The sequence below is a fragment of the Talpa occidentalis genome, unplaced genomic scaffold (genome assembly GCF_014898055.3).
Source record: "Talpa occidentalis isolate TD23 unplaced genomic scaffold, MPIMG_talOcc4v2.1 talOcc4.2, whole genome shotgun sequence".
Lineage (NCBI taxonomy): Eukaryota > Metazoa > Chordata > Mammalia > Eulipotyphla > Talpidae > Talpa > Talpa occidentalis.
Window position 1 is genome coordinate 74,906,454 of NW_023602073.1, and position 22,858 is coordinate 74,929,311.

At 33.8% G+C, this 22,858-nt stretch overlaps 1 protein-coding gene across 1 annotated transcript in view; it reads right to left on the reverse strand.

The window, feature by feature from the left end:
* The window catches only part of BMP5 (bone morphogenetic protein 5), a 108,896-nt gene extending 86,271 nt beyond the window's left edge, over positions 1–22,625 (reverse strand). The window contains exon 1 of the mRNA XM_037520922.1: positions 21,411–22,625. Within this exon, the coding sequence (XP_037376819.1) occupies positions 21,411–21,900 (490 nt within the window). The 5' untranslated portion in view covers positions 21,901–22,625. The remainder of the gene's footprint in view (positions 1–21,410) is intronic.
* Between the last annotated feature and the right edge of the window lie 233 nt (positions 22,626–22,858).

The window sequence follows — 22,858 nt, forward strand, 5'->3', positions numbered from 1 at the left end:
GTTTTTACATCCTTACGTTGGTGCTGGCTTTTTCATTATAGTTTCTGCGTGTTGTTTTTGATAGTCAAAAATCTGTGTGTTTTTAATTTCAGTTTTATGTCTGCTCATTTAGCCAAACCAATTTATTTTAGTACCTTTTCATTAGATTCCCCAAGTAAGCAATAATGTTAACTGGGGAGAGTTAGACTTTCAGAACTTTCAGACGTATCTTAATTATTGTTGGTGCTAAGTAGCACACTTTTTGATCTTGCTACTGTGGTTTTGTTGTTTGTCCTTTTTTTTTTTTTTTTAATAGACAGGTCTCCAGAGTTAAAATATTTGTTGGTTTTTTTTTTGTGATGGACTTACCACATGATTAAAATTCTTTCTTTTTCTAGTTCTAGACCTCTCTCCCCCCACACACAATTAGAAATTGAATTTTATTGTATGCCATTAATATTCTATTAAGATTACTGCTGTAGTAAAAGTAGGCAGTTAGAGCAGTACACTCTGGGTTCAAGAAAAAAAGGAGTCATTAAAGACAATGATAAAACTAACTATAGATCACTCTTTTTAATTATCATTAGGCCTCAGGATTTCTAAGGAGTGTCAGTGATAAAATACTATTCTCAGGAAAAATTTTGCATTGATTGATAATGAAAACATTTCTGTTGTTCATGTTGTATTTTTATATAACATATGTAAACTTCAAATTAACACACTTATTATTTATCATTCTAATAAACATTGTATTCTATGGAAGTTAATGTGGAATACTGCTGGCTATTCAGTTGACTCCAGTACACATGGGAATTAAGATCAAAGTTCAATTCCACTTTTCTCTTTACTATCATTTAAGGTATCATTGTTTTTAACAACTCTACTGCTTAAATGCAAGGATATATACAGTACTGCATGACCGAGAGAGGCACAAATAGCACCACAGTTTGAAAAATTCCAAATCACTGTGAATTTCAGGTTTTACCAAATACAACAAACGTCTATTCTAAATTTTGTGATTAGGATATCTTAGCAGAAAATTTCCAAATATGAAAACTTTTCAAAGCGGTTAGATACACTTACAGAAATAAAGGTGGATGGTAATACAATATCTGCAATGGTAAAACAGGATTTTTATGAATCGCTAACAAATTTATTCTTATATATAATAATTACTTTTATGTATATATGTGTATGTGTATATGAAATATATATGTATATGTATATATGTGTGTATATATGTATAATATATGTGCATGTGTATGTAAAACATGTATATATGGTATACAATATATGGGTGTACTTGTTGCTACATGTGAAAGAAACTTCTAAAAATTAAAATTGGTAAAAATAATTCTTTGTTCAATTAGAAGTGAAGAAAGATTGACAAATCTGGCCACACTGAAAAAAAAAAATCTTGTTATACTGCTACTGACCATAAATATGAAATGATAGCTTTTAATGTAACCATTGACAAATTTGTAGAATGCTTGGAAATAGAAACCCTAATGTCATTTCTTTATATTTGACCAATATGACGGTATTGGTCAATATTTTTTATTTTCCTTTAAATAAAGGAAATTAATATAATATAGAAGTATCACTCCAGTGCCTCTTATCCTTTTAATTTTTATTTTGTTGACATACATATTTGCATATGTGGATGGATGAATGAATAAACAGATCACTCAATTAAAAAATATTATATTTCCTTTCTGGTTTTATTTTACATGATTCACCTCATGATTCTTATTGAAAATAATTTGTCATATAGAGGAGGTACGTGTTAAAATGATCTGAGTGTCTAATGTCCTAGGCATTGCATCAATTAAGATCATGTAATTTATTGAATTGACAGAAATCATCCTTTCATTTCCAGAATCAAACTCAATTGGTAAATGAATGACTTTAAAAATTACCCTTAATTTCAATTTGTAAGTATTTTAAAATGTTGCCTTTGGATTCTTGATTTTAATTTGCAAGCAAATTTAATTAAAGTTTCTGCCATGCAAAATAAAGACCTCTCTCTTTTTCCTACGCAAGTTATGCAATTTATAAAAAATTACTATGTAAACATTTCTTTAGCATTCTGGAACAGTTTAATGCTTTTCTGTTATTTTTTTTTTCACTCCCTTCTCCCTTCCCCATGATGAATCACCAAAACTTGAAAAAAAAAAAGTTTTTTTAATAATTATAATGCTGTTTACCTATTCATATTTCTCATTCCTGAGTCACCTCATTAAGATGTTCACCTTATTAGCATAGTTAATATAGTAATCTACAAAGGCATTAAATCTATCTTTATATATCATGCCTTTTAATTTATTTGTGTTCTTCCTGTTTTGAGTACATTTAACAGAAGCTTGTTTATTACTTGCTCTTCCAAATTAACAGTTCATAGATGACTTAAGTCTGTTTTTTTTTTTTCCCTAATTCAGAAAATTGTTTTTACTGTGTTATTCTTTCAGCATTTAAAGGGGGGGAGGGGTTGTATTGAAATTAATATTTAACTTACTACTTTACATTCTTTTATTTCTTTTATGCAAAAGTTCTGAAAGCTTGAATTTATCAAAAAGTACAATTTTGTCAAATACTCATATTTTAATCATTTTTCATATATGGTATTTTTTATTCCTTAAAGACATTCCTCTCAGTTTAGTCAAGAGATTTATTTTGAAAACAGAGCTAGCCAATATTTTATAAACATTTTCATTTCAAATATGGGATATAAAGTGTCTGCTTCTTTGTAATTCATTTTTACAAATAAAATATGCTATTGGTCCTGTGAATTTTGACGAAAGCAGAATCCTATGACCACCACCCACATCAGGACACAGAATAGTTCAATCACTGTTCTGCAACCCCTAGGTATGCAATCACTTGCCTATGCTTAACCCCCATAGCAGACACTCATGTGTTCCCCAACTCTATAGTTGCTTCATCTAAAATTCATATAAATGAAATCATACAATATGTAGTACTTGGCATCTGGTATTTTACATTTAAAAATGTATTTTAGGTTAATATGTGTTTTTGCATGTATCAATAGAATTCCATGGAGTGAATATAACACTTCAACCATACAATCATGGAAGGATATTTAAGTTCTTTCAATTTCTGGAAAATTATGAACTGAACTTTTATAAACATTCATGTTCAGGTTTTTGTGTGAACTTTAGGTTTCATCTCTCTAGGGTAAATACCTAGACATTTCTGGGACACAAATGGCAAGTGTATGCTTATTATATTACAAACAGATAAAATATTTTCAAAGTGGTTGTAGTATTTTGCATCAATACCAGCAATCTGTGAGATCTTCAAATCTTTGCAAGCACTTTGTATAATGAGTCTTTTTTCTTCCTTTTCCATTTTAGTAATTTTTATGATATTTAATAGTATCTTATTGTGATTTTAATCATAATTTCCCTAATGACTGATGATGATGGACTTGGCTTCTTGTGTTTATATGTACATAGTTATCCATAACTTCATATTATTTTTAATGCTTATACTATGTTTAAACATATACATATAATGCTTAAATTGTATATATCATCTAGTGATTTATTGAACATTCTAGAGTCTTCCCAAAAAATATATTCTCATATTCTCTAAATAATTTGATACAAGTTTTAAAGCACAATCCTTAAAATAAGTCAATTTAACTATTAACTGTATTACTCAAGCACATCATTGCTCATAATGGTGCATGTGCAAGCACAGGTACCTGCACACCATATTGTGCAGCTCTTTGTATGGTAAGTTTCATACTACAGCTTTTTTTCTATTAATTTTTACTTATAATATCTTTTTGTTTTATGACTTTTACTTTATTACTTTCCACATAAAGAGTTGGCAATGCTGGAACTTTGCTAAGTTTTATTTGGTTCATGATCACAGTGACTTGTTCTGTTCCATATCATTCATTTTCCCCTTGAATCCTAAATTTGCTAATAAAAAAATCTAACCCCTGATTTTTTTCAGCTTTCCCGGTCCTGCTCTACCTTATTCTTTGATTCTGAATTTATCCAATTACTAGATTTTTCACTTCAGCTACTTTTGCAGTTAGCACATTATTAAACTTAAATTTGGATTTTTGTTACTTAAATGTCTTTTATAACAATACACTATAATAAAGTATCGAAACTTAAGACAATATGATTGAAAATTTGTAAAAGCTAAGAGAAGTTTATAAGATAATAAACATGTATAAAACAAAATATATTTTAGAGATGATATTTAGCCAAAAAAATATGCATATATATGAGCATGCCTTGGTATTCTTCCATAACCTCAGATACAGCTATCAACCTAGAAGGCACTGATGAAAGTGGGTTGTAAATATCCCACATAAATGTCATCATTTACATATTTGCTGATGGTAAAAAGTGATTTCAAAACATATTAGGATTCTGTTATAAAAGCTTAGACTAAAAAAATCAAACAAGATTTGTGGGTAAATATCAGTAATTACTAGTCAATTAAAAATAATATGTACATTTACTTAGTATACTCTCCTGCCAATCCAAAATGCCACCTCAGTTAGTACAATAAGGTATTTACTACACATCTGCTACACCCATTTTTTATAGGTGATGTGCATTTGCATGTTTTAGAAATAAATAATAAAAGATCATTTGGCTACAAGGTCACTTAGACGAAGCACATTTGTTCAGCTGATTTCAACTCAGACTGTAGCTCCTTGAAGACTATAAAGTCCATTATTCTTAATTTTTATTCCAGCAATTCATTTATAATTTTCTTTTGCGTAATTATATCCAAAATGGACTCTAGGTGGAATTTTTACAAACCCATAAATATCTGGAACTTTTTTCAAACAACTATTATATACAAACGGCATTAGATATAAAGTTAGGTGTCAAAGTATAAAATTTTTTAAAGGTGAATATCAATAGTTATTAACTACCCATTCACAGAAGGAATTTCTAAGAATAAAGTGACCATGAAATATGGCAAGTAGAAAAATGAGCAACATTGTCAATCTAGAACTTCCCAAAGAGAAAATATGAAAGTTCAATAAACATATGAAAGATCAATATTAGAAACACTAATTTAAGAATAATTTTTCATTACCAAGAAATATATCATATTTAATTCAGTTCTCAGTCTGATAAAATAAAAGTAGTATTCACGATTGGTGTAAGGGCCTTCCTGGTGCCCTAGGGGTTAAGTCTCAGCACTATCACCACTATGGCCTGAGATCCATCCCTGGCCAGGGAGCTAACCCACATAAGGCGTAGCAGACCACTCCTGTTTCACCTGCTGCTCCTCTTAGCAGTGTATTTCAGTCAGTCTGCCTGTTATGATCCCCACTCTGTCTCTGGTGAGTCCTCTCACCCCCTGCACCTCTGGCCTACACTCCAGATCTTCTATCAAAAATAAAATTTAAAAAAAATATACAATTGGGGTAAACGGAAATTGAAAAAAATTTACTGAAATGTAGTTTAGTAATATTTTTCGGAAGACTAAAATGTATCATACCATTTGCTCTGATAATTCATTTTCAAAATGATCAGAAATTATCCAAAATGTTTATAGTATACAGAAAAATATCCATTGTGACAGAATATACATAGTAAAAGTGGAAAAATTATATACCAACTAAAAAAGTTAATGTAAGTATAATTAGTTTACTGAAATATTGTTATTAAATTATGCTCATAAGAGCAAATGAATTAACAAGGAATATGATATACAAAAAACTAAGAGTAAATACACAACTTTGCATAATATTGCTCAAGTCTATGGATAAGTACATTGAAAAAGGTATGGAAGGAAATATATAAAAGTATCTACAATGGTTGGGTTAGATAATAGAATTATAACATTTTTCTGCCTCATTTTAAATTTGCATATGAACTGACTATAGCATCAACAAATTAAATTATGCTCTGTTTGCCATATCTCCCAAATAGCTTTTATATAATAGTATTTCTCCCTGTTTCTCATAGTGAATACCCTGTAATACGAGGGGCCATTATACTGTTAGGAGCATTCCAGAGTCCAACGTGCAAAAGAAACAATGTCATCCATATACATTCACAATGCTCATTAGCATAATAAAGTTACTGAAAATTCTCATCTTGGAACTATAATAACCTGCTTAATTACTGTTTCTCTGCATAGTTTGAATTTACTTGACTACAAAATTTCAGATAACACCTCTTACAAAGATGTACATTTGCTTTCAATGAAATACACTTTAGGAAATACTGACAATTTTGATTAAAAAAAACATAAATGATAAAAACACCCAAGAGATTTAAATAACTATAATTAAGTATATATCATAATTTGTATATTAATGAAGCTAGTCAAATTAAAATTAAATATTTTTTTCCTAATCGTCAGTAATGACTTTATTATCTGACTTCCTAAGTACACTTCACTCTGAATAGTAAGAAACCAGATATTGAGATCCTTTTCACTTCTCCTTATGTTACAATCAGTCTAGATAGACTAAGAGGATAAATTACGTAAAGGGGGAAAGAGAAAGATAAAGAAAACAAAGTTTTTAAAAACAGCAGATAATATCCTCAATACTCAGTTTTACTCTGCAGCTACCTCTTGGCCTGCTTTTCAAATCAGAGATTAGACCTCAGGCATTTAACTAAAATCTGACATATTAACAGTGATACGTACTTTTTTAAATTCCTTTTATGATTTCCCATGCATTGAGAGCTGAGGGGAGTTAAAACTGTCCTCGGGCCTCTCTGGTGGTTCAAGGGGTTAAACACAGCACTGTAAAGCTATTCACAGCCTCTGTAGCATGAGTTCAATCCTGGGTGGGCTAGGGTGCTACCCCCATGGCGCAGCAAACCTCTCCTGCCTCACTCACTGCTCCATTCAGCATTATATTTGTCAGTCTCCCTGTTCTGTTTCCCACTCTGTCTCTGCACCCCTGCATCTCTGGTTTGTACCCCAGCCCTTGTATGCATAAATAAATAAATCTTTAAAAAAAAAACTGAGTTATCCTCCAGTGCTTTATTATTTTCTTTTGAGAAATGTTGTTGTCCCAGAAGTTTTTTTTTAATTAATTATTTCTGTTCTACAGATATCTTATGAATTAAAGGCTAAGGCCTTGGGATAAATATTTTTCTAAAAGAAAATACTCCTTTCCTGTGTGTTAGTGGCACAGAGCATTTCTTTAAAAAATTAATTATCCCAAGGCCTTAACTTTTAATTTATAAGATACCTATAGAGCAGAAATAATATACTTAATTTTTGTGTGGTGAAAGGGTAATGAGTAAGCTATGTGAAAAGAAACAAACTTTACACCTGCAAGAGATGAGGGCTGCAGCTGCTACAAATGAAGAGTCCTTTAAATGTGGAGTGTTCAGTGTTATATGGAACACACAGATTTCAACCACTAACAAACGGGATGAAGCAGAGGCTATCTGCCAGAGTTTCTATTTGCAGCAACAGGATTTTTTAGCTTGTAGGCTATAGATGGTCCTGCTGCCCACACTTCCACTTTAGTATATTTCTCATGAGATTCCCTGGCCAATCCAAGACTGGGTCAGAAAATCATGAGCAAGGCACTCATATTTAGCTGCAGGCCAGCCCTGCTTGTGTGGCCCTCTATATTGGCCAGCAGATTGGCAGTTATCCAGCATCCCAATGAACTCCCTATTAATTTATTCCAATCTCCAACCACTGCATTTGAGGCCTATTACTGCTTGCAACTTTGATACTCTGCCTGTCTCCTATTTTGCCCAATGTTACTCCTGTTCATGCCAAGTCTCTTTCAAAGGTAGAATCAGCATAGAGCACCTTTCATCCCTTGTTACATCCCTTATTACCGGTAAGGTCGCATGGCACAAGAGACAGTACCCTTGATGTCTGTGAAGTGCTTCTTTCCCTCTGTCTTATGATTTTGCATTTGCTTCCTTCCAATGGCCACAGAACCTCAGTCCTTCCCAAAGTCTTATACAGGAGCTCAGCTCCACGGATAAGACTCTTGGTAAATTTGTCATTAGAGATATTTCCCAAAACTCAAAGCATTACTAATGAAGTGAAAATATTACAAATCCAACCCACAACATGTTGGCAAAATACAAAGGCTTTATAAAGAGTTCAAACAATGCCCCATCAACAGTCTCCCAATGGCATTTATAGGGATAACATAGCATAGCAGTGAACAACTTGAACTCTAAATACAGTTCCTCTTCTTACAAAATGGAGGAATTTGGACAAACAACTTACTCTCTCAGGGTTTTACTTTCCTCATCTGTAAAATAGGCTCTTTTTGTGAGAATTAAATGAGTTAGCACTTGAAATGCTATAAGCACCCTGTCTTTTACTCATAAGCACAGAATACATGCTAGCTATAATAGTAAGTTTCCAATAGAGCAGAAAACATTTTTTAATTCTACTTTAATTATTTCACTTTGATGATCTGATGTTTCATTGAAATGAAATGATTTTTAAACACCGATAACTGCGATGGTATATCATAGATCCATATTTTGCTGCAACACTCATTTCACAATCACAGCAAATTGTTAGTAAAGAATAAATCAGTTCTACAACATAACACTTTTTCAACAATCAACTTGAAGCAATAATTGCCTGATGGCCTAATGTCCAGATGTGAGGCAATATATCAAAGAGGACTTTATACTAATTCTTACAATTCTGCTTTTTTCCACATTATAAAATATGTCTCCATTGACTCTTATTATAACCTAATCCACATCACTTTCAATGTGTACAGTAACAAAGTAAACACTGAACACAACCTTATTAGCACACAAGTGAAGAAGTTAAGTTAGGGTCAGAGGTCAAGACCTGGACAGATCCAACAACTTAATTTTGAAAAACTGTAGGACCTTTTACCCTTATTTCCTGAGTCCAACACAAATAAATAATGAGTGGGTAAGCTACACTTATGCTTTGGAATGTGCAATAAGCATCCTGTGCAAAATGTTAACCTTTCTTTTTTTTTTTTTTTCTTTTTTTTTTTTTTAGCCACTTCCTTTAAAAATCACTGAAGCCTTCAAATCAGTAGAGTCCTACAGGTATAAGAGGAAGTTTCTGACAGAGTCACCAAGCTATGTTAAATCTTGGCTCTATCTTTCTCCATGGCTTTTGAACTAAAAATTGTCCTTTGGTTCTGTTTGCTGGTGACGGGAGTCTTGTATGCTTTGAATTTCTTTAAAGGGATTGAAGTTTAAAGAATATTTTCCCTATATGCAGGAGTTAATACTGCCTGGTTATTTAAATAGCAAAAAAAACATATTAGGGCCTCCATGGTGGCTCAAGGGGTTAAGACACAACCTATGAAGCTGTCTGCAGCCACAGCAGCACGAGTTCAATCCCCAAGCAGAGAAAAACCCACATGGCACAGCCGACCTCTCCTGACTAGCCCGCTGCCCTCCTCAGCAGTGTATTTCAGTCGATCTGCCTGTTCTGTTCCCTGCTCTGTCTCTAGTGAATCCTCTCATCCCCACACTTCTGGCCTGTACTGCAGTTCTTGTATGCATAAATAAAGAAATTTTTAAAAAATATTAGTTTAGTGTGATTTCTTTAAAATAGTGTGATTTCTTTAAAATATGTGGCATTAAGCAAAAAATTCTGACACAAGAATCTTGCCCTGAGATCTTGGCTGGAAGTAGGCACAGGATTCAGCACTATGCCTCTCACAACAGTAGATAATTACCTTATATTTGTCAAATGACTGAATGAATCATCTTTCAGAACTTCAGTCTCTATAGACAGGCATTTGGGATATCGACTCCTTTAACTACTATATGCCACAGTAATGTCGATGAAACCACATAGTACCCATAAAGTATAACACATTGTTATCTTTCTTAAAAGATGCACTGATGTTTATATTTTTCGATTGGGTTACCAAGCTGAAAAGTAGTGACAAAGTACAGAAAATTTGTAGCCAAAGAATTCATGGTTCTAGTACTGACACTGTTACTTCTTAGGCATTGATAACTTTCGTAAGTTATTACCTTTGTTAAGCCTCAATTTTCATATCAATAAAATAGGAATAGAAAAATACTTATCTAACCGTAGTTGAGATAAAGATTAACTGTAACAATGTATACAAATTACTTAGTCCAGTGCCTGCCACAAGAATTATATTGTTGTTTTTGTTACTTTCATTACTACTGCTATAAATATACTATAATTAAAATCATATATACCTGAGACTGTCAAATACTTTATTTTTTTAAAGATTTATTTATTTATGCATAGAAGAACTGGGGAACAGGCCAGAGGTGCAGGGGGTGAGAGGATTCACCAGAGACAGAGTGGGGAACAGAACAGGCAGACTGATTGAAATACACTGCTGAGGGGAGCAGCAGGCTAGACAGGAGAGGTCTACTGGCCATATGAGTTAGCTCTGGGGATCAAACTAGTGCTGCAGAGGCTGCTGATAGCTTCAAGTGCTGTGCTTAACCCCTTGCACCACCAGGGAGGCCACATGTACTTCAAATGTATTACTTAAAGGCACAAAAAATTATAAAGTTATTTAATAACAAATTTATCACTTTGAGAAATTCTTTCTCAAAGTGAATAAGTATACACTAATAACCATTTTTGACATGGTAGTACAGAAGATAAAAATTTGAAATGTTGATTTGACTACGTCAATATGCATATTGGAATCCATATCATTTCAGAACTTTTACTCATTACAGTTGAAAATTAAGATCATTTACTGACTTCTCTTTCAGCATGAATAATGAAAAACAAGAAATTCCTATTTTACCACTCAAAATATTATATATCAAAATTCAATGCAGAGATTTTTATAATATGATTGGTAAAAGTAAAAGATGCCTACAGTTAATGTGTAATTTTTATGTGCTTTTTTTTTGGATCAAATACATAAATTCTTATCTGGTTTCAAATTATAACAGAAAGGGCCCCCCCTGGTGGCACAGGCAGTTGAGCGCAATGCTGTGAAGCTGTCCACAGCCTCTGCAGCACAGGTTCAATGGTGGCCGGCCGGTGAGATACCCACATGGTACCGCAGACCTCTCCTGCCTCACCCACTGCTCCCCTCAGCAGTGTATTTCAGTCAGTCTGTCTGTTCTGTTCCCCACTCTGTCTCTGGTGAATCCTCTCACCCCCTCCACCTCTGGCCTGTACCCCGGTTCTTATATGCATGAATAAATAAATCTTTAAAAAAATTTTTAAATATATAACAGAAAATAAAGTTAATAAAAATTTCTGTTATCTTAAACATAAAAAAGCCCAAAGAGTCTAGAAAATACTTAAGGCTGAATGGTATCAAATAGAAATAATATGATTCTAATGATACAAGTAGTAATGAGAATAGCTAAAATTAGAAAATCATAAATTTAAACATAATTTGAGTTACAGACAGCTCCAGGAGTGAGAATTTGAAGAGAGCAACTTTCCTATTTAGAGTTCAGAGTTTATTTACCAAGATTTTCATCATGAATCAACTTTTTTCAAAATTAAAACTAAAAGAAAACAAGTTGGCTTATGAAAATAAGCATTAAAACTTGAAGACTATTTCCCCTTCTTTCAAAGGGTCTTTTAGAGTGTGCCTGTCTCTCTTCACAACCAAATATTTTCTAATTGTATATTATTACTTTGGCCTGCAATCAGTTTCCCCTTCTCCATAATAAGCAAGGAAATGGAACAGGTAATACCTGGAACTAAAATAAAACCATGGGGTTCATTCTAGGTATCTGACCAACGGGAATATGAAAAGCACTTTTCAGCAGTACATCCCCAAAAATGTTGGCTTTGGGTGCTCAAAGGGAAGCCCCACAGTCACCTGAAGACTGTGTTGGGACTGACCTTTTCCAGGACACACTGATGTTCGGGAACACACTCCATCAACAGTCCAACTTGCAGGCAGAGCCAGTGAAATTCAAGGGTTCATTTTCTTTTGGATTGAGAAAATGTCATGCTCATAGTGTTTCACAATATCAGCAAGGCTTTTCTATGACAAAATCTAATGAACTGGCTGCAGAGCTTCTCTAACATTTGGACTCCATAGATTTAACTCTAGAAGTGTTTACATGTCTAGGACTATAAATGAGTACTTTTCTAATGTAGGCATAAAGGCCTACAATCTTACCTTATTAAGTCCTAACTAGAATGTTGCATCACAATGTCCACTTTCTAGATAAAGAAACTGTTCCAGTGAAGTGGAATAGTTTGCTGGAAGATATGCAGCTGGATGCAAAGCTGGTGTTCAAGTCAAACTGACTGCAGGGCTTTTCTACTCAAACGCTACTGAGAGTTAAGAACCAAATAGCTGTGAAGCTGCCCCCGCAGCCTCTGCAGCATGAGTTCACTCCCCAGCCAGGGAGCTACCCACATGGTGCTGCAGACCTCTCCTGACTCGCCCGCTGCTCCCCTCAGCAGTGTATATTAGTCTATCTGCCTGTTCTGTTCCCCATTCTGTCTCTGGTGAGTCCACTCACCTCTGGCCTGTACCCCAGTTCTTGTATGCATAAATAAATAAATCTTCAAAAAAAAAAAAAACAAATAATCTTTCCTCACTCTAAGCAAAGAAAATGGCCACAAAACATTAAGCATAAGCCTATTTAATTGATAACCACTAAATATTCAATGCCTGCATCAAGGTTACTTGGATAGGACCTGACACAATTTTCAAGTCGAACTCTCTCTTTCTCTGCTTTTGATAAAAAGAGCAATAAAAATCTGTTTAAAACTGCCATCCTTACCAGCTTGGAAAGTGAATATAGAAAATACTTGAGAGAGCTGTTCAACTCAGTGCTTGTCTGTGATTAAAAGGCAGGGGGATGAATATGGCCTCAATGCTCAGTGGTTGGTTATTTATGAGAACTGAGTAACAGACATACCTGCTCTTCCACTAAATTCTGCCTCTGGGAGTCACAGAAATTCTGCCACAGATGAGTAAAGGTAGTAAAAAGAAAGACAATAATCCCAATTTACCTCATCCTATTATTTGTGCCAGCAACATTAACTGTAGAGAATAGCATATGATTCCACTCAGAGTTCAAAAAGTTTTCACATATAGGCATGCATCATTTTAAGAAGAATGACAAAGGAGTTCAGACTAAATAGAAGAAAAAATACATTGCTACTCATATTTGCTCAACATATTTGCAAATACTCTGTTGCTTTCTATTTTGAATGTTTAGACTGATAATTGCAGGCTACTATTTGTACTGAGAGTGTGATTTCTGCATTTTTATGTGTTTAATTTCAATTTGCTAGAAACCAGATTTAATATATCAAATGAAATGAATGATCCATATACAATTTAAGCATATTTTTCAGCACACCAGGCTTGGAGTTTTCACTTTCTTTCACCAAATTGTTAACTAATAAACTTTCTTACCAAATTATGATTATCTTTTGAATTTTACCATAAATTATGACAAAGGTTAACAAATACATGAATAACTTGCACAGAAATTGAAGTGATTCCAGAATTCTTGTTGACTAACCGCCCAATATTTATCCCTCTGTGCCAAATATCTTCATTTTGTGCCTCAATATTCACTCTTCACATTTCTCTACTTTCTGCATCAAGAGTCTGACTTGCGTGATTTATCCCCACAAACTGTGATCCTCTGGCTTTCAGTGAGGATCAGATAATGGAAATGTGATAGAAATACATGGTCTGGGTACTTAATCCTTGGTCTCCCTTCCTACTGACAGGGGTTGGCTTTCTGGCATTTCTCTCCCAAGGCCACCATTGCTGTCAGGGTACCTTCCCCAGAGAGCTCTCCTCTGAGTTTTCTGATAACTGTTTTCTGTTTCCTGACCAGGAGTAGTAAAGACTCCCCCACTGATCCAGATGCTGCAATATCCCCTGCTTTGCAAAATAGCCCTGCATATCTTATAAGGGCATTAATTAAACTCTCCTCAAATGATTCAATTTGAGGGGCCTCCCCGGTGGTGCAGCAGGTTGAGCACTGCGCTGTCGAGCTGTCCTCAGCCTCTGCAACATGGGTTCAATTCCCAGCTGGCCAGGGAGATTCCCACATGGTGTGGCAGACCTCTCCTGTCTCGCCCGCTGCTCCCCTCAGCAGTGGTTTCTGTCTGTCTGCCTGTTCTGCTCCCTGCTCTGTCTCTGGTGAATCCTCTCACCCTCCTGTGCCTCTGACCTGTACCCTAGTTCTTGTATAAAAATAAATAGATCTTTTAAAAAAAAAGATTCAGTTTGAGCATGTTGATGATTATATATCTCTGAGTTCATAAAAGGATGAATAGGATGTGCTTCCTGCCATCATAACATGTCATCAGACATACAGGGGCAGCTTCATGGTCATGTGACCCATGCAGTGACACAGGGCCTGTACTCACAAGAGCCCCACACTTGGTCTAATGCTCTGCTGCCATCACCTTGGAATATTTAATAAATTTTGAGCAAGAGACTCCACATTTTCATTTTGCATCGGGTTCCACAAATTATTAAGCAGCTCCTGCAAATACAACTCATCTGTTGGATACACATGTAAGTCTAATAACAGTAATAGACATCTGTTGAGTTCTCATAATATTCCAAATACTGTTCTTAAAAGTGTGTGCCATGAACTCATTTAATCTTTTCAACACCACTGAGGAATATGCTATTATCATCTACACATTCATAAAAGGAACCAGAGTCAGAGAGAATTTACGTAACTTGCCCTAACTCATACTACTAGAAAGCGTAGGATAAGGGATTCCAAAGCAGGCATTTGGTCTTTGTGTTACTCTCTTCTGTTATGGAGGCACAAAAAGGAAAGCAATTAGGCTTGATGTGTAATTATACCTTAAACCACATTAGTGGTGATATCGCATGAACTTATGAGTATGGAAATGACTGTGTCTTCTATTAAGGGAAGCTGATCACAAAGTTGTAATGGTACAAAAAGACGGTGCACAAGAAATAATATTCAATTTCTCATATGACAGCATAGAATAAAGGACTTTGTAAATATTAATAATTTATTTTGACGTGTCTCATAGTCTTGAATAAAATCTAAATGACCTTTTCAACTATTTTCTTTATTCCTAACAATCCCAGGAAACATGTTAAACAAGAACAATAAAAGTTATTTAATTCCACAAAGAAATTACTATGATAAATAATTTAACTATATTCAGTCACTTCTAAATTAGAGTTGCTTCTTTTAATAAAGGGACTGACACTACATTGCTTTGAAAAGAGAAAGGACACAACTTTATGAAGACAGGGATCCTCAACACCTTAGAAATTACAAAATAGCACTTAACCCTAGTTAATTTCTATAGCATTGAAACTATTTACCATTATGCAAAGTTTTGGTTTCTAAACTTATGTAAAGTTTATGTAATTCCTGCCTTGTAAGTAGGTAGAAGGTATACACTCTTTGGTGATAGAGGTTTGTTCTTGTTTTCTTTTAATTAAATATTCCTCTTTCTTGATGTACTAATGATATTTTTATCATTTTAAACTTTCTACATTTTAATAGTTTTTGTTCCTACTTTTCTAGATTATAATTTTTACCACAACCATTTAGACAAAGCTCATCTATATGAGGGTTTATTACTTGGTTATGTGGACTCTTGCAAATATCTGAAAAAGGTAGGTGAACACTCACGATTATTTTCATCGTAGTGTCATAATGTTAAGATCCATGACTAGAGCTTGCACACCCCATTCTGACATCAAAATCACAACAGATTCTTTTTCCCTCCAAATAAATGAGCCAGTTGTAGGGCTCACTGGTATGTTTTAAAGACTATCTTAGCCAAGGGTACTATTTTAAGAGATGAGCAAATGGGGAAACCCCACCGCCCAGCCAATAAAATATGAACTTAAGGTGCAAAGAAGCACTCATAAATATTACTTAGAACAAGGACTTCATTGTTTCACTCCAACCCTTTCAGTGGCTCCTCTGATCTCAACCCCTCTCTGTGCGTCAGGGAAGCCTCTTCCTTTAACCTGTGGTTTTTTCAAGCTGAGCTACTACATTATTTATGACTGTAAATGTGAGTAGCCCGTCTGTATGCTCCTTGTACACACACACTGAGAGTCCACTCCCTTTTCCCCACTTCGGTATTTTAGTGTGTAAGGATGAAAGGCTTTCCCCCCTGGAGCTGATGTGGTTGGGGATGTTGAATTAGCTGCTGTGTCAGTGTGAGGTAGACTGAGGATTTCCCAACACATCTTCCACCTGCACAACCTCAAAACTAGTCTCTGATGTCCCATTTAATTCATTTTCCTTCTACCAAGGGCTTTGCAGAAAATATTTTCTTTCTGTCTCTTCCTCATTGTTCTCTGCCTCCAACTGTTACTCTTCATCTCTTTATCCTCTCTCATCATCTCTTTTCAACTTAAAAAGGAAAACACTTTCTTCGCAGAGGTGACATGAGTATTAAAAACAATATAAGTGAAAGCTTTTTATAAACTAAAAGAGAATTGCATTTTTGATTAGCCCTGTTTTTGCTCAATTTTGCATTTTTTCTTTCCCTTAAACTTCCCTTTTAAATTTTAATTATGTTATAAAAAAGTAAAGGCAAAAGACAATTAAACTCTGTCAATAGGATCCTCTGGGAGAGGTGAAGAAGCAAAGAAGAAAGGGATGGTGAGGAAAGAATTACAGGGGATGGCAACAGCCAGAGCAGCTCTGATGCCCTGGGGAGCTTTTCTCCTGATGGGTGGAGACTGCAATTGGCACATCATAACCTTTTCCTTCTCTACTAGAGGGAAAACAGGAGACTGTACCTAAATGATCAAGCTGTAACTAATTGATTTTCAGCTAATCTAAGCCTCTGGCTATGAAGAAATGCTCACCAAAGGCAGACCCCAGGAAGGGTGGGGGCAGTAAGGAGAAGGGTGCCAAGAGAGCCTGGGGCTAGAAAGACCATGGAACTAAAGAGGAAAGGCCAAAAAATGTGGGGTGGGGGGAGAGGCAAGGAGAGAGGGAGGCTGTATTTTAAATAAATGCAATGAAAGGGAAAGAACTGGAGATGGTGAGTGAGGCAGTCCCAAGTGTGTATTATCATACCTTCTTATTTCCAACTGTCACTTCTTACTAAACTTTTAAAACTGTCTAGTTGTGAGGGATCTTTGAGATGTGCCAAAATCTTTTAATTAAACCATGACAATAACTACCTTTGTGGCCATGGCCATCATTTGATAATAAAATAGCCTCAAAGGAAAACAAGAATCCCTTTGGTCAATTTATGAAAGACAAAGGCTGTTGAAGACGAGAGATAAAATTCTCCACTCTCAGAACTCTTCTCTTCAAAGGTTAAACGTTTCAAGCAATGTTGTTTTACCCAATATTAGCATTTGTGATTCCAGACATAATCCATGAATATTATCATGGCTTTTAATCATCTTTCCTCCCATTCCATCCCCTCTACTCTCCCAAAAAGAAAAAGAAGAAAATTGTGGATGTGTTTATGGGTGTGTTTATGTTACAGAAGTGTTAATAACCTTGTTGGAGAGACTACATAGATAGGCATCTTTAGGCAGGTCTGTATATAAATTCCTCTCCACTGGGCACTTTGAGTCGGCCAAAAATAATAACAAATATCATTGATGTCTTTCAAATCTTTCAACTGAGGACACAAGCATTTTTTTTATTCCCAGCACCAGGAGAGTTTAATAACTTGGCCAAGTAAGAGGAGAAAAGTTTAAAGTTTTGAGAGCGTTTTTTTCCTATTTCATATTTAAAATGCTAAATATGATTTTATAAAATATGAAAAAGCATCACATGTATATGCTTTTATGCTTGAGAAATACATATTCTTAAAATATATCTAAGTATTTGACTCCAAACCATCCAATGAGCAAGTCAAAAACCATTAATAGACCCAAAGTTCATTTTTATCAGAGAAATACATGCAGAAAAAGAATAGTCTAAAAGTTCTAGTGTTGACTGGTTTTTGTAATTTCCTCTAAAATAGCTCCAATGTTACATCATTTTAATTATATCACCAATTAATCAAATAAAAGTGGACTTCAAACTAAAAGATTTCAGGAATGCACTGTATGTTTGTCTTTATATAAATAGGAAATATACTTACATATTGCAAGCAAATTATTTAACTATTTCTTTCATTTTTAAAGGCATTTGATACATAAACTAACCCTTAACACTTTTGAAAAAGTAATGGTTATGAAGAAAAAAATTACCAGAACAGCGCTCTGTTACTAACAAAAAAATGTGGTATTATCTCACAAAAATTCTATGATAGACAACAAAATTAAGGACAAAACAGAGAAATCAACCTGGGAAAGCTAGATACTATGAGGATGACAAAAGCTGGCCCCAGAATAATGAATACAACCAAGTAGAAAGTTACTCTTCACACAATTATTTGTTTCTTCAAAGAGAAAAAAATCAATAAAATAATTAGAGATCAAGACTGATGTGTCTGGTTTCATAGTGATTTACAGTGACCTTAAGGCAATTAATTTGTATTTTATATTCTCTTTCAATAAATTCCAATTATTTATCACTGATGAAGGTAAAATTCATTTCTATCAAATCTTAATACCTCTCATAGCATTGCACCAACATTCTGACATCATCAAGCAAGGAGGATTAAATTTTAAAAGTTAAGGGTTTTTTTATTATTAAAGAACTACACTACCAAAAAAAGATCATTTCATTTGAAAATTTATATATATATATACACACACACACACACACACACCCATATATATATGATTCAATTTCAATTGTTTCCTCTTGATGATCAAAACTTCTCTGGAAAAATGACTTCCTGAATGAAATTGTAGAAAATCCACTATCTCATTCGAAAATGACAAATGCAAACTTTAATAAAAAGGATGCTAGTAGATCCTTTTTATGTAATTCATCTTATTATAGAAAACGTCAGCAGATTCTTTTCACATATTTAAATATCCAGGTGATTTCCACAATACAAATCCCTTGCCTATTGCTAATTTGATCATTTGCCCTTGGTCCTTACGAAATACATCTTTTAAGACACTAAAAAAAAAAAAAAGAAAAATACAATCCGATGAGTCTTAACAGAACTTGAAACAAGTTGCAAATATTTGTTAAAGGATGACAATTAAGGTACATGGATATTCTTAGTGCAGTTAATAATGACATTATACTTCTACCTTTTTAAAAGTATTCTTTCACCTATTTCATTATGGAAGAAGTACAGAAGTTAAAGCCTCTTACTAGGTAGTGATTGGTTGCAAGATTTTCATATGTTAAGGAACATGAGCTAAGAATAATAAAATAAAATTGTGGTTCAATTTTCCTCAGAGACTGGCAGGAAAAACTCAGTATCAGAGTCAATTTGTCAGTAATTTCTTGTGAGACATATAGCTTAGAACAATTTTAAAAAGAAAAGAGATTATAATTTATTATTGAGAATAAATCACTACAGCAGTGTAGCATAATAAAAAGAAATAAATATTTTCTTAATTTCCAATATCCAATATTGTTTCTCTAGAGTAAAATGAATAATTGTATTTCATGGTATAGTTATAAAACTGCTTTGTTATTATAATCTAAACAATATAACCAAAATGTCATTGATTTAATTGAAATAGATGTATTCTTTAAAGATAAAAACAGTTCTAGAAATCACTACATAGAAGTTCACTATTGTTTTTATTATTTTATGTAGATTTATAAAATTTAAGTATGTACAGTTTCAAAAGCATACTTCATTCTTTTTTAAAAAACAAATACTCTTGTGTATTATCAAAACATTCAATTATAATAAAAGCTATTACTAGGACAGATGTCAGTCTAAGTTATTATTTTTTAAAACATACATCATAACATTTTTCTCTGGAAGATCACAGAAAACTTGAACTGATTTGTTTTCAGTGATTTTTTTATGAATATGTGAATCATTTTTTTAATTAAAATACAGAAACTGATATAAATTACTGAATAATACTTTAGAAACTACTACAGGGTAAAATGTACCATACGTCACATTTGCAAGACACTTATGTTAGAGAAAAGTAATCAAAGTAATTTAGAATTAAGCTATAGTCTAATGGCTTAAAAGTTCCAAGTGAAACCTGTAATTTATATATAGAATAAAAGGCCTCCAAGACACCTGATTAGGGCAACCAGGGATGACTTACAAAACTTAATAATGAGAACTTTGTCTCTAGCAGCATGAAACATATGATTTATTAATCACCTTATCCTTCATGCTAGGATTGCAAATGAGCAGACAATATTAAGCACTATATATTATAGTAACATCCATGTTTTATTAGAACTTGTTGCTAGACTTTTCAAAGAATATTTTCTTTGAGATATTATATAAGGAAGTTTTTAACTAAGTGTATAATAAAATATGTCAATTTTTAAAGACAAAGCAGACTGTATTTTTAAAACAAAAATTTGAAAGTTCTTACAGTAAAATGTTCTCAATTCTTTTAAGTTTACATTTGTTGATAAAATTAGCAGTCTTCAAAAATAAATTATGGTTTCCCTTTAATGTCTCAAGATAGTAAATTTTCACCTTCAGTCCTACTAAAATATTTAAAGAAAATTACAGCCCTCATAGAATCATTTTAAATTGGTAAACTCTTTATTACAATGAGATGAAATACTGGACACTAATTTAACACTTGATATTGTCAATATTTAAAGACTACATGAAAGTTCCAGGATTGACTAAAGCATAATTTAAAAATTCATTTTCTATTGATGTTGCCAATTAAAGAATTTGTCAATTAATTTTTTAATCTCAACTAAAAAGGAAAATTTTGTATCTATAAAGACCATCAAATCTTGTTTTACAGTTCTCTTGCATGTGAAAAAGTATAAATAGGTATGAATTATATTATTACAGTTAAATACTCAATTGAAATCTTTTCTAAAATAATTTTACAAAATTTCAATCTCTCTCCATGAAATTCTGATAGAAGTCTTTTGCAACATTACTTAATCTTAACTTGACATTAATATTTTCATAGCAGTGACCTCCTCTGAGTTTTTAAGTAGTATATATACTTATATGTTTTTAGGTTACTGACAAAAAAATAGTTCAGAATGTCACTTTTACTTTCCCATCTAAAAATACCTGCTTCTCTTTTATTATTAATATTTTTGCCTATAGTATAGTTATTCTCACGAGTTTTACTTTTTAAAATTACTGCCTTTTTATTCACATATTTAAGCAAGGTTGATATTTTAACAAGATCTGAGAAAACCCACTTTACCCAAACCATAAGTGTTTAATTTTAGTTTTTTGTATGCATATATATGTAATATATATATTTATATATATACACACACACACACACATATAGTCTAAGGCAAAATCTTACATTACATCAGTGAAAGAAAGAAAACAGAAGCTGGAGAGTAGAGTTATAGAAAATGACTTTAAATAAACACGACCACCTACCAGGCAGCTACTTTACCATTAGGAAAGCCTCCACTTTGGAGTCACGTAGATTAACAAATAAATGAACAACATACCTAAATTGACAAAGCTCATGACCATGTCAGCATCATTCAGAAAGTTGGTATCATGTAGGCTGGCAAGAGGAGGACTCTGGGTGGTCAGGGGAGCCGTTCGAGATAACTGTATGCGACGAGGATAGCCATTGGGAGAGGCTGGGTATCCCTTTCTTGCCCCTCTTGTTTCTCCTGCCAGTGATGCCCTCACCGAATACTCCGACTCTTCGGGATTTTCTTCATTGGCCATGGCGTTGTACAGGTCCAGCATAAAGAGGGGTGCTGAGGATGCTTGTTTTCCAGGTGAAAATGGTCTGGGTCTGTGAGGTAAACCCAAGATAGAGAGAATTTCCCTCTGTATTTCCCGTCTTTCATGGTTCCGTAGTCTTCTATAAATAAAACTGGAGTGAACATGATTGTCTCCCAAACCTCCTTTTGCATAACCCACTAGAACCCAGCAGCTCCAGAGGAAACCCACAATACCCCTAAGTAAAAATACAGTCAGAGGCATTTTTGTCCAAAAGCAAAAGTTGATATTTTTAGTCCTTCTTGTTCTCTTAAAAAAAAAAAAAATCTAAGTTGCAAGGAGGTACAATTTCCCAGTAGCTGAAAAAATAAATTCACCTATTCTTCATGACAGTGACAGTTCTGAACACAACATCCTTACTGTTTTTCCTGCCCTATTTTAAATATTTTGGAATGTGTCAAGAGTAGTTATTTCTAAGAAAGCCAAAACTCGGATTTCCACTTATCCACAGTTGTTAAGAGTTTTTGCTGCATTGATGTAGCAGAAGACGTCTAATATTATTTGATCAGATGACCTATGCATTCCTATATGAATTTATGACAATCAGGCCTTTGGTATCTGAATGAACAAAAGTTGATCTTCTGAGAAACTGTAGATCCCAAAGTTATCTTCACTTGCTCTTGAGTTCTTCTCAACCCTTGAGCTCCTTCCAAGACAAATCCTGATTTCTGAATCACAGATCTATGCTGATCTGTACCTTGGTGTTGGAATATATATTTGTCCGGCAGCTTGGTGATAACTTTAACATCTTTTGTGTCGTCTTAGTGTAAAATAAGATTCAAGGTTGTACTATTCAAGTAAATGTGTTTCCCTGAATTTACTTGAAAACCTTCCTATAAAGCCATTCAATCCCTTTCTCCTTCTCACTGTTAATTCCACCTCCAGCAGGCACAAATATACCAGCCCTCTTCAAGGGAGATCTAAAGAGTAATGTAAGCACAACCCTGCTGGGAAAGAAGAGGCTTCTCATTGTAATTTGAAACTGGTAAAGCAAAAAGAACTTAACCCTTTGGCTACCAGAAAAGCCTCCATTTTCACAATATTATAGACACACATCTAACATAGTACAGTGATGCACAGGGCATATAAGTTCTAAGGGGGGAAAAAAAACAAATTTCAAGCAGCAGACTGAAAATTCTGACACCAATTTTATATAGCACTC